We start from the raw sequence: 16,079 nt of genomic DNA, 5'->3' as shown, positions 1-16,079 counted from the left end.
TCAGTGGAAACAGGTGCTTAACCCGATAAACCAAAACGAATTGAATAGAATTGAGTACGTCCAAAAACGGAATCAAGTCGAATTAAAGCGAATTGGAAAAACGTGTGGCGATTCTTTTGAATTTGTTTTTATTTGCTTCAACTCGTATCAATTCCATTTTTGCCGCACTGGGTTCGATTTGGGTTACTCAGAATGAAGTAGGAAGGGTACTTAGACCAAGAAGCTCTTCTGAATTCTAAAGCAATCGGTTTTCGCTCGTTCAGTAAGCTCAAAATAATTATTAGTTATGATCTTTTCACGCCTGCAGAAACCAGGACGAAAGAACAAATTCTGTAAGCGATTGTGACTGGAACATGATATCGAAGATGTACATACTAGTGCATATACATGTTACCTGCATGCAAGTCGTCGCGATTGCATGGTATGATGATGCTAAGTCGTTCTCAGGCAGCAGCACGAATGACCACTAAAAAATCACAGTTACAGATTTTTTTTGTGCATTTTTACTCTTACAATAAAATACATGCTGAAAATGAGTCCAAAGTACGTGTATTTTAAATGGGAAAATCCACCTCGTTGTCGGCACGGGTTACAGTTGAGATCGAAAATTTGAAAAAATTACGCTGATATTTTCGACGATTCTTAGCCGAGGATCAGAAATTTGCGCAGACCTTTTGTGAGGTGATCGACCTTTACAAAAACATTTGTTTAAATCTTCATACTGCAAACGGCCCATGTATCGCTGTCGTGTATTTGTTTGAAAACTAAGTTATTTAATTTCATACGCAGAACGTTCTTACCACTGCTAATTATCAGCATTTTGAACGGTTAATCTCTCTCAAGAAGAAAAAATTCAAATTGCTTGAGGCACGCGGCGGAGCGAAGGGGGGCAAGTGCTATCCGGTAATGTTGGCAATTTGAGGGTGTTTCATGATAAAACACACGTCGGTAAGCGTGTCGTCGGTAACGTTGGGTTTTCTAGCTTCGTCTAATGAGTGGGATGGAAAAGGCTGAGGTATTGATGTCAGTATGTCAGTTCAACGAACATACCGGTATTGCGGCACGCATACTTACTGGCTATTCTCTGAATTGTCGGTAGCTTACCATTCAATTTTACTTAGATGCCAACTCCCGTTAGACTGGCTCTCTGAGGTAGAACATGGCGACTTAATATTTATCTTCATTAATTTTTGTTGCCTTGGGCGGGGGGTGTGAAATAAACGAACATTGCTTGGTACAAAAAAAAAACAAAAAAAAACGATATCTTACCTTATTATACAGCACTACGAAGAACTTACTAGAGATAACACATATATTTATATATAGCTTTTGCTAGAAGGTGTGTCACCTGTAGGAATTTGAAGAACCAAGTTTATACTGGAACAAGTTAAATTGTCATATCGCAACAATTTTGAAGATATAGCTATTAGGAGAGCTCATGTATGAGAAATTTGAAATGATACTCTAAATATAAAATCCACTAAACACGAAAACATGGAAACTACATTTTTTTTGTCAATTACGTATCCATTTTTTTTGGTTGTAGAATACATTGAAAAATTATAGACGAATTGAAAATGGTCATGTTTCGAGAGAATTCGGTTTGACGTTGAATGACTCATTTGTAAATTTTCATACAGTTGTAGTCTGGTTACCAGGTATCGCCCAAAATTGTGCAATCTAAATTTTCATTTGCACAGATACCGCGCGGCTATTCACAGCATTCTTTACACAGCTGTAGATGATATGAGAACTAATGTCAACGATTGTGAAGTCGATTGCGAGTTCATGCCTCATCTTTCATTATCACCGACTTATCTGAATAATATGATGATGTAATGAAAACGTATGTACTATGAAAAATGAAAGAAATCGCATTCCCGAAAGAGAAATGATTTTATGATCAGAATATGCAAAGGTACCTTATGCCGGAGACATGAAGTATCGGCAACAGTCGATATAGGCTAATACTAATGTAAGATTTCCTGTTATCAGCTGATTCAAGTTGAATTGAAGGCGTAATTGTTCACCCAGAATTCGAATCGTATATTTATGTGCAATAAGAAAAATGAAAGTGCTCAATAAAGTAAAAAGCGTATACTGAACTGGAAACGTTTCTCAAATCATTGGGCACGTCGCTTCTGGTTGTTCAGTCAGCTGAACGAAATGATTCGTTCTGCGCGTGCAAAAGTCTAATGTTTGTACGGTAATTTCGGTAATTAATAAATCTCTTAACGACCATCCTTTTTTGTGGCTTCCGTTAAAGTATGAAGCGGAATTGGGAGTTATACAAAGTATGCGATCTTTCAGTTGAAAAACTCCGCAATTTTTTGTCAAACATTCGTTCGAATCTCTCAGAGGAATTATTCACGTCAAGGCTTAGCACATGCTGGAACATGAAAATCAATTAATGGAAATGGGTGCTAATTTGGTACCACTATAATTTAGTTGTATAGTTTTATTAATCCATCTATTGTAGACCGGTTATATATCAATATTGCTAAGGAAGGTTGGAACAAAAACTTCAAGTGACATGAAAAAAATGAATATTATTCTTTAGCGAATTTCTAAAGACCCGTATTTTCGTAAATTGCTCCGATTGATTTTGGTTTTCACGGGGGATTATCACTATTTTCTTAACTAAATTCCGTTATTACGACTATTGCCGATGCATTTATTTCAGAAGATGGTACAACTTTTGAACGAATGGATTCCGGTTATTTTTTTCCAAAATGCAAGGCAGTTCGAAGTTCTTCAATACAACGTGGAATAAAGAAATAAAATACAAGCACGATTTTCGGCAGTTCCGTATTTTCTCATTCATTTGTCAATTTTTATTACGATAGTTTCCAAAGAGTACCAAGTTTTCGTGCAAGTATCATTAGTATCCAGATTCTTTTGAAGGAGTTATGAATTTGTCAACATCACGAATTTTTGTTAGTTTTAAGTAATTGAGAACTGGTGGAAAAACTATTTGCCAATCATACGAAAGCAACAATTATAGACAAAAACATGTTCGCCAGCAAAAAAAATCTTTCTACGGAAAATCCTTATTCAACTGGAAAAAGTTAAAGTTAGATACTATTGATATGCAGATGTTCATGAAGGAAGTTGAAATTCACTTTCAAAGTGAATACAGCGTTGCGAAAATTGGAAAGAAATCACGATTCAAAGAAGCGTGCAAAAACAATAATTTAGGTAGTGATCCATGCTGTACAATCGCTGCAATATGGAAAACAAAATCGTGTTTTGATGTGGTTATTTCAAACTCATAAGCAATTGTGAATCAAAACACATTCAGACATTGTTTTGCACAACATTGTGTTTATCAATTTTATTTTTCAGAGTATGTTTCATCACTTGCTAGTAGAATATTTCTCTAATTATTCAGAGACGGATAACCAATCTTTCTGAGAACAATCATTTTTTTGGTAGGGCAGCGTATTTTTATCGGCAATTCTCACACTCGTATGATTGGTGGAAGATTCTGGCAACAGACATAAGCAGTTACTTGATAAAAGTGAAAATTTGTAACTTCTTCAAATAAGCTTGGTCGCTAATGAAACTTGCACGATATGTTAATACTTTCGGAGGACTACATCAGATGAAGATTGCATAAAAACGCAAAATGTACGAACGTCGAAAATTGTGCTTGCAACTCTTTCCTCAATTTTACATTGTGTTAAATAATTTCGACAATTTTGGATCCATCTGCTTAAACTTCGGGACGTTCGTAATTCAGACTTATGATTCTCCGTTATCTGCGTTATTTAAAATGTAGGTACAAAATTGTGTCATGGTGAATTTTGATTTTTCAATGCAATATATTAATTTTTGTGGTTCCATACGTGAATAATAGGCGTTTGAAATATCGGAACAAAAACTTTATTTCCAAAGCAAGAAATGGTTTTTTCCACTCGGATGTTTTTCTTCTGTGGACCAGACTGTGTACTTATATTTTATTAAAATGTTGTTTGCATAATTGGGACTGGATTGACTTAAGATTCACACGTGGTCGGAAGTATATGTAAGCCGTGTGAAAATAGCTCTGAAATAAAGATTCGTTGATAAGATCCAGTTGATCAGATATTATATAACATCTATTAGAAGTGAAAAAAGGCACACTAATCGACGCGTGCATCGAAGTTGCAGAAAATTATTGAAAACATTGCGACTGGACATTTGAGGCGAAAAGAGCCTGGAGCCTAGCTTTGAATCTATTTTTTCTACGCCGAAAAAGTTATGCGAGTTAATTTTTAAAATGAGAATGATGCTTGGATTTCTTTTCTTTGTTTTGAATTGTGTTGAATAACTTGGAAATGTGGATCGATCTGCTTCAATTTCGAATCGCCCGGAAGTTCTCTTTAATGTAGATGTAGATACAAAATTGTGTTATCGCAAGTTTTCATTTCTCAACGTATCAAAGTAATTTTTACAGACCAATACTCGAATGATGGATTATTTCGTCAATAGCGATGGCGATGTCGTCGTTTGGAATATTGGAACAAAGGAGGTTCATTAGCGAAACACCAAATGATTTTTTTCAATCAGCTGCTTTTCTCCTTGGAACATACCGTGTATTTATGGCACTGAGTATTTACTCAGATGTTACTTTCATAATTGGGACTAGATTTACTCAAGTTTTACGTGTTGTCGCGAGTAAGGGAACCCGTGGCGGAACCGGGCACTTAATGTTTGAAGCTATTTATGAGATGGTTACTGACATCGAAAAGAATGGAATTTTGCGTAGTTATTAACAGGAACTTTGAATATACCGTCAATGAATAAAAGGACGTTTGCCCCGTATACTGTTTGTTATTTATTGCAAGAGGCGCAGATATGGTAAATTCCCACTCGACATCTTCGCTGTCCAAACCCGTTCACGAGTTATGGGACTGCCTTTGGCGGCCGAAACCAGAAATCCGGCGTTGATCAGACCTCGAATATACCCTGGCAAAAATTGTTTATCCGCCGAGGTACGAATAAAGTGTCCCAAAATACGTCGGAAACGACTACGACCAACGTTTTCTACGCTATTTAAAAAAAAAAAAAAAAACGGTACGGTTGCAATAATTTGTCGAAATAATGAAGTGATGTGAATATATTGACTGGTTAAAATTAATTCGAATAGATACGAAATCTCATTTATCTTAAAACAACGTTTATGTGTTTCTGACGAGTTTGGTGCGTGAATCCAGGAACCGTTCAGAACGGACTTGTAACGTAAGAGTGAAAATTAAAGAATGGATGTTCACATTGCCTAATAACCAACAAATAAGGTTAGTGACAGTTCCGATAGATGGAGGCGTATTAATTAGCAGGTAAGGGGGGTACCCCCACGGGTACCCCGTTCTGCTCCGCGATCCCGTTCTGCCCCGAGTTCCACTATATAAGTCGATTAGACACCTGAAATCTGCACAAGTTCACCGAAGTACGCAACTTGATACCTTATTGACGCTGAAGTGAACATCGTCGAATCGGTTACAGGAAAGGTGAGCGCTATATTCAGTTATTAAATACAATTCTGAGTTACTGTGAACCAATTATCAAGTCCGAATTCTATTGCAACCATTAACATTACTTTACAAAATTGCTATCAATGATCTATATTGGTATTTACGTATATTACAGTTATTTTGACTTCATCATATCGATGGTCTACACGTATAGATATTGCAATTCTTGTGATGAATAATTTTCGTTGTTTCCACGTTCATGCAAACTTGTTTTGTAATTTGGAATAAGCTCGTAATAATAATCCACGTTTCAACATTTTCGTAATCGTGATTCCACTCCTCACAAATTCACATATTTTTATGTACCCGCAAAGCTTATGGATATTATTTAAGATTGCTTAAACGAAGTTTTTGTATCCACAGATGCGGGTGTTCGTCACATTTTGTACGCTATGGCTGAGCTGCCTTGCCTTGGCCGATGCCAGCGATTGTAAGTCCATGCCTCGAAATGCATAATCTTTGATCCGATTGAACTAATTTTTTTCGTATATTTTTTAAAAATTCAAAGAACGAGTAATTTTTATTAAAATTTAGTAGCTGCAATCAATTACACATAAATTCTTAGATTTTACAAGCGTGAAAAGTTAGTTGATGATGAATTTTCTATCACAGTTAACAAAATAGTTGGTTACTTCGGAAGCTGGTCAAACGCTCGGCCCGGTGTAGGAGCATTCGAGATATCGGATATAGACCCAACAATGTTCACCCACTTGATGTACGCGTTCGTTGGCATCACTCCGGATGGCGACGTCCAGGTGTTGGACGAGTACAGAGACCTCTCCACAGACGGAGGATTGGGTGGGTTCGCAGAATTCAACGCCCTTCGGGATCAGAACTCCGAATTGAAAACCCTAGTGTCAATTGGTGGATGGAGCCAGGGATCCACGAATTTTTCCACCGTGGTTAGCAACTCCACACTGCGATCAACGTTCGTAAAGAACGCACTCGAATTCGTGCTCAAGTACAATTTTAGCGGTATCGACGTCGACTGGGAGTATCCGGCCCAACGTGGCGGTGCCGACACGGATGTCGAGAACTTCGTTCTTCTCCTGGAAGAACTTCGCGATACTTTCGACGACGAGGATTTACTCGTGACCGTGGCAGTAGGAGCTTCCCAATCAACCGTGGACTTGTCGTACGATGTTTCAGGAATTTCAGCTGCAGTTGACATGATCACTCTAATGGAATACGACTTCCATGGGTCCTGGGATACCTACACAGGCCATAACACACCTCTCTATGCCGGGACATGGGAAACAGCGGCAGCCCAGAAAACTCTGAACATCGTGAGTATAAGTTATACTGTACAACATTCAAGTATACGGAATTTGTAACTCCGTTAGTACAGTGGACACGTTCGAGGAGTTTGATGTACCAGTTATTTCTTGTGAGCTCAGAACGCGTCCGTGAATTATTGGCTGGAACAGGGAGCATCGGCTGAAAAGCTTCTCCTTGGCACTGCGTTTTATGGAAAAACATTTACTCTTACGAACTCCTCCGAAACGACGCCTGGATCACCGGTTACCGGTGTTGGTAACGCGGGTTCTTACACTCAGGAAAGCGGAGTGTTATCTTACTACGAGATTCTCGAGAAGTTGTCGGAAGGAAACTGGACTACCGTTTATGACGACGAGCAACAGGTGCCGTACGCCTACTCAGGTGACCAGTGGGTCACCTACGATAATCCCAGGTAAATAATGCGCCCACAAGTATCCGAGGCTGTATTGCTCCGAGAACCGAGTATGCGAAACAATTCAATGGTGGTATGAAATTTGTTGTTTGTCGATCGGATTTCAGAGAATAGGATGACTCTGAGACGAATCGTGCCGTTCGGCACAAATCGGGCCCATTTCTCGTTACTATTGAATCGCTGGCATTACCTTAATAATGAATCCTACTCCGTAGTCGTGAACGCGATTGTTATATCGCTTTATAAATGACTGGAATGAGAATAAATTACTCATTGTCAGTGCCAGGTGATTTGTAAATCGAAATTGTAACGAATCGGTAAAACAATTACATTGCGTAATAATGAGGTGTAGGCAAGGCAGCAAGATTGAGATGCTCTTTTCAACCCTACCGAAACAGGCCCTGATTAGGAGATTAATGACGCGAATGAAACCAACTTAATGTGTAATAAATTATGCCCCTGCAGCAGTCTGGATGTGAAAGCTGCCTTCGCAAAGGGGTTGGGATTAGGAGGTTTCTCGATTTGGGCAATCGACTTGGATGACTTTGGCGGCCTTTACGGGGAAAAGTACCCTCTACTGAAGACCCTGAATGCAAGAATCAATGACTCTAGCACCAGTAGCTAGGTCGACTAGGTGGGTTCGATGCTACAGCACTTCAACCAGCTCCAGCGACTCTGGCGTCTTTAGTGCCAGGTGATCCAGCAATTTCAACAATAGCTCCAGCAGTAGCTCAAGCTAGAACAGTTGTGGACTTCAGATATTATAATGACATGTACTATTTCAACAACAGTATGCAATTATACGTACCTTGAACCGTGAAGCGTTAAATTCATTCGATAACCTATTCGTATCCAATTGCCGCTTGGAGAAACAACGTCTGCTACTAACAGACTGTAGTTGTAGGTTTTTGCCTCCTAGGGACTAATACGCAATGTTTGTCATGTCGCAATATCTGTCATTTTTACGAACAAAATTTTTTCTCGTGATTTTGGTGAATATCGCGTTCAATAATTTAAGTCCGATCAAAACGCTGCTCAGGCTAAAAACAAATTAAAATTGACAATTTCGAACTCAAGAGCTTTTATGTATAAAAAATAAATAAAAAATTTAAAACGAGTCATCCGAACTTAGTACCGGCGTAAGATCAAGTCTGCTCGAAGAGTAACCCGGTCGGTTTACCGAATAACCAGACAAACAGACTAGATTATTTAAACAGGTTGTTGTAGGGCGTTATGCTGCTACTTCCAAACGAGGCCCTAGTAATGACCCGCAAAAAATATTCTCCTGTATTATACCTGAGTATCAAATACTGCGAGTGGTGGTTGACGTGTGACGCACATCTTAAATGTCGTTATACCATTTGTCGTCAACTTTGCACGTTTTTACCGCCTCGGTCACTCCTAATCAGGCAGGTATACCTCGATAACACGTGTAAAGGATGAATGGGTGTGGTGACGCTATGTCGTTTGTCATCGTTCGAAATCAACTGATTGTAAGTTAGTCAAAGAAAGTGACTGATCGATCATCCATCAGAGTTGTGCCGTGCATTGATATTGATTATTGATAACCAGTCAGCGTTTACGCGCCTTATTGCGAACTCAGTGCGAATCTATGCATGTCGCCACACTGAAATATCAGGCCACTCAAGCTCGAATATTATCGTCTCAGAGTTGAATTGATTTCAGCGATAGACATCGTAAACCCGTATCGCACTCGCAATACGCACTTCGAAACACAGGATATTTATAACCGTGTGTTGCAACAGATTCACTCGAGATCTTTCATTCAATATTAATACTCACAGATTTGAAAAAGGCAAATTATGTTAAAAGGCAGCGTTGATATAACATTCCAACAAAAGTTTACATTCTCAACTCCAATTTTTCGTGAAATAATTGTTGTAGAAAAATGAATTTTTCAATAATTCGGAAAACCTTTACGTACCTCGATGGGAAACCTTGTTTCCAAGTAACTGTAAAGGGGAATTCAATCAAATTTATTCGAGATATGGTACAAAGCAACAGTATGTCACTCTTTTATTTGCTTGAGATGTTTGAAATTTTTGAGACTGCGAAATCTGAATCGAGCATAATTTTGCGGAAGGGAAAAATTCGAACAGGTCACTTTACATGGATCGCAAAATCTACCTGTTTATAAGTGCAGCGATATCTGCGACTGAGCTCCACTCGTATCCCAAACAGCAGACATTTTCAGTACGTTTTACGATTAGTAAAACTTTTCTGCAAGAATACGTTGTAACCAAAAGCATTGAAAGTTGAATTTAGAGACCACTTAGTCGTAAAATATATCGTTTATCGTTGAGAGGATGAACTATTTGCATACACTGATACACGTAAATCAGCGGACGTTATTTTTAAGAATAATTAGTCGTAATCAGATTCACACCTAAAATCAACCACTGAATATAATGTAAACCTTTTCACTCACTTTAGAAGCTCTAAAATTGGGGGAAAAAATAAATGATCGGAAACTCTGTAGTTGTAAAAATATGCGTTAACAAACAATATTCGATTACCTGCACAGCTGTAGTAGTTGCCGCTTTGAAAGCTGGTCAGTTTACCGTTTCGGAAATGGAATAATCGAAATATCGGAAGTGGATCCGAAAATGTGCACTCGCATGATGCAGACATTCGTTAACATCATCCCGGAAGGCGGTCTTCGGGTGCTGAAAGAAAACGAACGATTATCTGTAGTTGTCTATACAGGGAAAAGAATTTATAGGTATAAAGATATGAACTTTGGGGGATTTACTGGACTGCAAGCTCGACTTGTAGATGAACGAAACTCAATCCATGTTATTAAAGAGTGCTGATTTTACACCACTTTAAGTTATCTGTGTCTTTATTAATAAATATAATATAACTTTTGTAGTGATTGACTATTTGAGTATTTTAATTGCGGTACCTTTTTTCATTAAACATTGAAACCTTTTCCCATAATTCTTTTGAAACGTAATTATAAATATGTATATGTCGAAGCCAATGGAGATTCGTTCGTCCCATCGTTCGTGACACCGTACATCTTATTTGCGGAATCAACGAATCCACAGTTTCCGGGATCAAGACCGATCTGTCTGGAGGCTCGGCTTCGACTGCCGTTTCTCTCAAACGCGTTTATTATCGATCACAAATGATACAGCGTAACGTCAAAGAAGCAGTCACAGCTTTTACTCCGACATGTATAAGGGCAGTCTGCTTTATTATAAAGTTACAATTCTTTATTATAAGATGCTTCGTCATAGATATATTAAATTGGCACGCTGAAATAACAAATCTACAGTTCATTCTAACCGAGTTTTCTGATTTAGATACATGTGTTATTATTTATCTTATTGTTAGACTTTATCATACTATAAACGGTTCGCATGCAGGAACGCGCGAAATTCTGTCGATAAGTAATCTGTTTTGTTTCGACTTTCACGCAAACTCGTTTTGTTATTGAAAATAACGCAGGCAGTAATCTACGCTCCAGCATTTTAATAATCATAATCATCATTCCACTCATTGTCAGCATATAGCTCTATAAAGCGCAGAGTGATTGCCAGATGAACATCAAACCGCTTGTTGAGTTTTGTTCAACTTGGTTCTAAATTGATGTTAAAAGATGAATTTATGTCACGGGTTGGTTCATATTATTAGAAAAAAAAAAAACACTTCCAAATATTTTTTTTTAATGATTGGAACATAATTTTTGTATTTGGGTTCGGATAAATAAAAATATCCTTGTATCCCAAAGCATTCAAAAAGCAATTGACAACTCATATCCTTCATGACCATCAGGTACGATTGCCTCTTCGAGAAATTACGTTTTTTAGTGAATCTAATTCTTAAACTTCTTAGGAAAGACTAGACACATAGATTTCCAGTGAATACGATGCTATCATCACTGAATCTGTTCGAAAAAGTCGATAAGCCGTTTGCTAGTTTCTCAGATTAATCGATAACGAAGACAGGAATTTTATTATCGGCATCGCATATTCAATCACCCTGAAATAGTATTACATTATTAATAGTTGCGTCGTTAAAAAATACCAATTGAATATCCATATCTGTACAGGGTATTTCTATTGCGATTGCGAACCTACTTTACTTGTCTCCTTACTCCCTTGTTTACAATCAAAATTATAATAAATAATGTTTATTATTATTATCGTTATTATTCTGTGTTAATGCGAAATCGGTATTTCAACGCTATAAAGAACGATTACATTGATCTTAATTTCCACTTTATTTCATCAAAGCCGCATCCTGAGCTTCCACGATGATAAACATGCAGTCGGTTTCGCAAATTGATATGCAATGTTAATCATGTGACAATATTTCGCAAGTCTATAAACAGAATTTTTCACGCGTTTCAAGTTGATATGAAAATCTATTGTTATATGCAATCGTAAAAACGTTGCTCAACCTCACGTCTGGGTTTCAATTTTGAATTTCGAACAGCAACATCTTTCCATTAAATTCACACGTACGGTAAACAACAAGTTGAAAAAAGCGATCTGCGGTGTTTATAAGTATTCTTTTCACAACATTTACCGTTTATTAAGAACATGCAGGATGACATCGGGGGTAAACCCGATAAAAACACAATAACTTATTGTGAAATCGTACTGCTACACATTTCCTTGCTAATGCGAACGAAGAAGGAGGTGAACATCATAAATCGTGTACATATATAACAGCATCGTTTTCCAGAGCGTCAATTTCAGTGTCCAATCTGTGCACGCGATATACGCCATTTGGAAGAAGACACAGTTTATTTATACTAACCGTTAATTTCGGTGAAGTACACATTAAAGAAATCATTCATAAATTAAAGGGTAAGTAAACTCAGGCACACTAACGTTGCCAATCGCAAGTTTGAGTTGAACAGATTCGGTTAACTAATTGTGACAAAGCAGTTTCTGCAGTGTCAATGACGTATTTTCGCAACGCGTAAAATACTTTTGTCAGATATCGAAGTGATTCGTCTTGCAGATAACTGGTATTATTATCTTTTTTATCCTATGCAGAGGTAAACTTTTTCTACATCTCTGCAAATATTTTCACACGATAAGTGATTCAGTTCGTTAATAGAAGTTAGTAAAGGATGGCTAGCATACGGTATTCGTTACTTATCCGTACCAGGATCCGGGCATTTTAAGTTATTCCGTCAACGTTCGTCCGACGATATCGAAAGTCACTAAACTCGTCCGCAAGTACAGAAAGAGTGAAAAAACGGGTCAGCAGATTTCGGGTTTGCCTCAAGATCATGTCTGCATTTTGAGAATAACCGGATCGGTTTATAAATTGACCAGATAATTAGGTCAGGTTTTTTAAACAAACCGGTGGATGTGGTTACATTGTTACTTCTCATGAAGGCAGGAGTGATGACTCGCAAACATATTTTCCTACAATATCATTCGCGTAATCAGTATTGCGACGTGTCGTTTGTATGTAATACACATACATATTAGTCACCATAGGATGTCGTTATGTACATACTGTTTCTTATCGGGTTAACTTCGCATGTTTTTATCGGCTGTATTGAACTTAAAAGAAGTAAGGGTAGGTATACACTTACATTGATAACACGTATGGTAAATGGGTAGGTGTAGTAATACTATGCGATTGGTCACCGTTCGAAATCAACTGATTGTAAGTGAGTCGAAGAACGCGACTGATCAATCATGTATCAGAGATTTACCATACGTTGACTCGGATAATCAGCCGGAGTTTACACACTTGATTGCGAACTCAGTGCGATTCTGTACGTATCGCTACAGTGAAGTGTTACGCCATTGGGGCTCCAATCTATAACTGACTTTTAACTGAAGAGATTTTATCGATATACATTTTGAACTTGTATCGCGCGCGAAATACACTCTTTGACGGATAATTTTTTTATAACGGTTCTTTCAACAGGCTGACTCCAGATCTTTCATTCAGTTTTGTCAATCACAGAATGCGGCTACTCATCGCATTTTGCATACTGGGACTCAGCTGGCTTAGCGTGGCTGAAAGTGAACAGAGTAAGTTCTTACGTTATAAGTACACGAGAGGTTTGAATTGAGTTCATCACTTTAGTCATTTAAAGCGAAGATCGCTCAACGACACGGTTTTTTCCACTTGGATGAAAAATTGTAATCGGTGACGAGATTGTGTTGATATATTCAACGTGGAAAATTCTGTAGAACAAGAGTAATTGTTTCTATTTTGAGAAGAGTGTATATTAAGAGAGAATTTTTCACCTACATAGATAAAATAGTCTGCTACTTTGGAAGTTGGGCGATTTACCGATCGGGAAATGGAAAGATCGAGATTTCGGATCTAGACCCGAGCCTCTGCACCCACATGATTTACACGTTCGTTGGAATCACGGAAGCGGGTGAAGTCGCTGTGTTGGATCCATGGGCCGACTTGTCCGACAACTGGGGTAGAGCAGGCTTCCAGAAATTTAACGCCCTGCGGGAGCGTAATCCAGGAATGAAAACTCTCGTAGCAATTGGAGGTTGGAACCAAGGCTCTGACAAGTATTCAAGGGTCGCTGCGAAGCCGGCTCTGCGGGCACACTTTGCGGACAACGCGTTGGAATTTGTACTCAAATACGGATTCGACGGCCTCGACTTTGACTGGGAATACCCAAATCAGCGAGGCGGCATCCCGGCGGATGTCGAGAACTTCGTTCTCCTCTTGAAGGAACTTCGAGTTCGGTTTGACGAGCACCGTCTTATCTTGACCGCGGCTGTTGCCGCGACGGAAAACTCCGCCAGCTTGTCGTACAACATTCCATCAATCTCCAAGTATCTCGACTTCATCAACATCATGACCTACGACTTCCATGGTTCCTGGGATCCCGTCACTGGTCACAATGCTCCTCTCTATCCAGCAACGCGAGAGACGACAGCAACTGCTCGAGGTCTTAACGTCGTGAGTATCCACCGACACTTCTTTTACTGTCCTCCATTGACGCTCGACTCTTGACTAACCACTCCAAATGCCGTGAGCCCAGAATGCATCGGTGCATTACTGGCTCAGTCAGGGCGCACCAGCCGAAAAACTTGTCCTGGGAACAGCTCTTTACGGACGGACCTTCACTCTTTCGAATTCCGCCCGAAACACGCCTGGATCCGCGGCTTCTGGGCCGGGCCCAGCAGGTCCGTATACCGGAGAACGCGGGATGCTGGGGTACAATGAGATCTGTGAACAACAGGTGAAGACCACCTGGACTACGGATTGGGACGAGCAGCAGCAGGTGCCTTATGCCCACAACGGCAATCAGTGGGTCAGCTACGACAACGTCAAGTGAGTATTTGATCGTTAATTGTAGTTTCAAATCACTTACCTTCATATTCACGTTCTACTGTGACTTTCGCAACCGCAGAAGCATCACGGAAAAGGCAAATTACGCCAAGGCGATGGGGCTCGGAGGCGCCATGGTTTGGAGCATTGAAACTGACGATTTTCGGGGCATCTGTGGAAACAAATATCCTCTTCTCAACGCCCTCAATCACGTGCTTCGTTAGGATAGTTCCGTAGTTCAATTTTTTAAGGTCTTCGTGTTAAACTTTTCATGCCAGGAGTACCAATGATTCTAACCAAGAGTACAACTTCTATGTATTGAACCCGAGTAGAATAGGTCCGAGTCTCAACAATTTAAGTGCTGTTCATCAATGTGTAATATAGGTTACGATAAATAAAAATCCCGTTACAAAACAGAGTGCTGTACTGTTTTTATTTTCTCCCAATTTAGCGGTAAATTCTAACCTCGAAAGTTACTTAGTTTCAGAATAACTCAAAAAAAAGTATATCTCTGAGACCGTATCACCGTCATTTGATTTTAAATCACAATATGAATTAATTAATTGTTAAAAGATTTGCACCCAAATTCAATCATTGGATATTAGGCTTTACTTTTCTTTCACCTTAGAAGCTCTAAAACTAAGAGAAAAGGATGAGTTATCTGGAACTTTGCAGTTTAATATTTGACTATCAGAATATGTTCTCTTGTATGCAATTGGCCAAGTGGCTGCCTAGCTATTCGAAAGAGAAAAAACGAAAAATGGGTCGTTGAAAATATTGTAGTTCAATATCAAAGTGATCATCATACGAACCCATCGCAAAATCTAAAGAAAATTATTATTTCAATAAGTCTTTAATGCTACAAAACTATTTGTTTGATTCGAATAGCTCGCCTTAATCATGTACCCATAGCACTTTAATATTGCGTTCAGAGCTCATGATCGATGCCAGTGTTAGATTTTCCATCAATTTAAGTTAATGCCAGCGATAAGTTGTATTCAAAAAAGTTAACTCACGTTTTTGTCAAATACGTGCACGTGTATTATGAAATTTTTTTTTGTATAATTAATACGATATGTTTCATTAGAATTCTCACATTATATTTTTCATACTTTGAGCACGGCGTGTTCAATTTGAGTTAAAAAGTAATAAATTCAAATACCAAAATCAATATTCGTAGACGGAAGGATAACAAAGCTGTTTTTCTTCACCACCATTCGAGATTAAATTCACGTACGTGAGAACACCCGATAAATAAAAAAAAAGTTCGAATAGCTCATCGACATGAATTCCCAACCATAGTTCGATACTCAACAAAAGATTTCGAATATTTTCGCGCATTGTATGCCGAAAATGGGTTTCGTAATGACGTCTCCTACCTAATTGCACCCGAGCTGAATTATAATGATCACATCGTATAGATACAAGATGTGAAACCTGCTGGGCCTCACGGTCACTAAATTTAATATGTAAATTTTACTGGACTGCTGTAAGCAAAACAAAGCAGTGTCAAAAACCGCAGACACTCACCGTCCTTGTGATCATCGACGGCTGCTTGAATGTTCAAGTAA

The 16,079-nt window shown here is 38.6% G+C and overlaps 2 protein-coding genes across 4 annotated transcripts; both read left to right on the top strand.

Moving 5' to 3' along the window:
• The first annotated feature begins 5,395 nt into the window (after positions 1 to 5,395).
• On the top strand, positions 5,396 to 8,027 carry LOC107216932 (acidic mammalian chitinase). Its single transcript, XM_015654270.2, has 5 exons — positions 5,396 to 5,492; positions 5,880 to 5,946; positions 6,129 to 6,802; positions 6,914 to 7,206; positions 7,672 to 8,027. Exons 2-5 carry the CDS (start codon positions 5,880 to 5,882, stop codon positions 7,829 to 7,831), a joined length of 1,194 nt encoding a protein of 397 aa, XP_015509756.2. The 5' UTR covers positions 5,396 to 5,492; the 3' UTR covers positions 7,832 to 8,027.
• A 3,890-nt stretch (positions 8,028 to 11,917) lies between these two features.
• LOC107216931 (acidic mammalian chitinase) lies at positions 11,918 to 14,926 on the top strand. 3 transcript variants are annotated; one of them, XM_015654266.2, is made up of 5 exons: positions 11,918 to 12,047; positions 13,132 to 13,238; positions 13,466 to 14,136; positions 14,219 to 14,511; positions 14,591 to 14,926. In XM_015654266.2, exons 2-5 carry the CDS (start codon positions 13,172 to 13,174, stop codon positions 14,730 to 14,732), a joined length of 1,173 nt encoding a protein of 390 aa, XP_015509752.2. In that variant the 5' UTR covers positions 11,918 to 12,047; positions 13,132 to 13,171; the 3' UTR covers positions 14,733 to 14,926. The 3 variants fall into 3 exon arrangements, with proteins under 3 accessions (XP_015509752.2, XP_046592304.1, XP_015509754.2); XM_046736348.1 differs by having other exon boundaries at positions 11,923 to 12,047; positions 13,171 to 13,238; XM_015654268.2 differs by lacking the exon at positions 11,918 to 12,047 and adding an exon at positions 12,898 to 12,976.
• The last annotated feature ends 1,153 nt before the right edge of the window (positions 14,927 to 16,079 follow it).

Source organism: Neodiprion lecontei, chromosome 1, assembly GCF_021901455.1.
Source record: "Neodiprion lecontei isolate iyNeoLeco1 chromosome 1, iyNeoLeco1.1, whole genome shotgun sequence".
NCBI lineage: Eukaryota > Metazoa > Arthropoda > Insecta > Hymenoptera > Diprionidae > Neodiprion > Neodiprion lecontei.
Note: the sequence above shows the minus strand (reverse complement) of the source record. Positions and strands in the feature narration are given on the sequence as shown.

Coding starts and splice junctions, on each gene's coding strand:
- LOC107216932 (XM_015654270.2), top strand. CDS start 5,880: ATGCGGGTGTTCGTCACATTTTGTACGCTATGGCTGAGCTGCCTTGCC. Junction 5,947..6,128: donor CTTGGCCGATGCCAGCGATT/GTAAGTCCATGC, acceptor TTTCTATCACAG/TTAACAAAATAGTTGGTTAC. Junction 6,803..6,913: donor CCCAGAAAACTCTGAACATC/GTGAGTATAAGT, acceptor TTGTGAGCTCAG/AACGCGTCCGTGAATTATTG.
- LOC107216931 (XM_015654266.2), top strand. CDS start 13,172: ATGCGGCTACTCATCGCATTTTGCATACTGGGACTCAGCTGGCTTAGC. Junction 13,239..13,465: donor CGTGGCTGAAAGTGAACAGA/GTAAGTTCTTAC, acceptor TCACCTACATAG/ATAAAATAGTCTGCTACTTT. Junction 14,512..14,590: donor GTCAGCTACGACAACGTCAA/GTGAGTATTTGA, acceptor TCGCAACCGCAG/AAGCATCACGGAAAAGGCAA.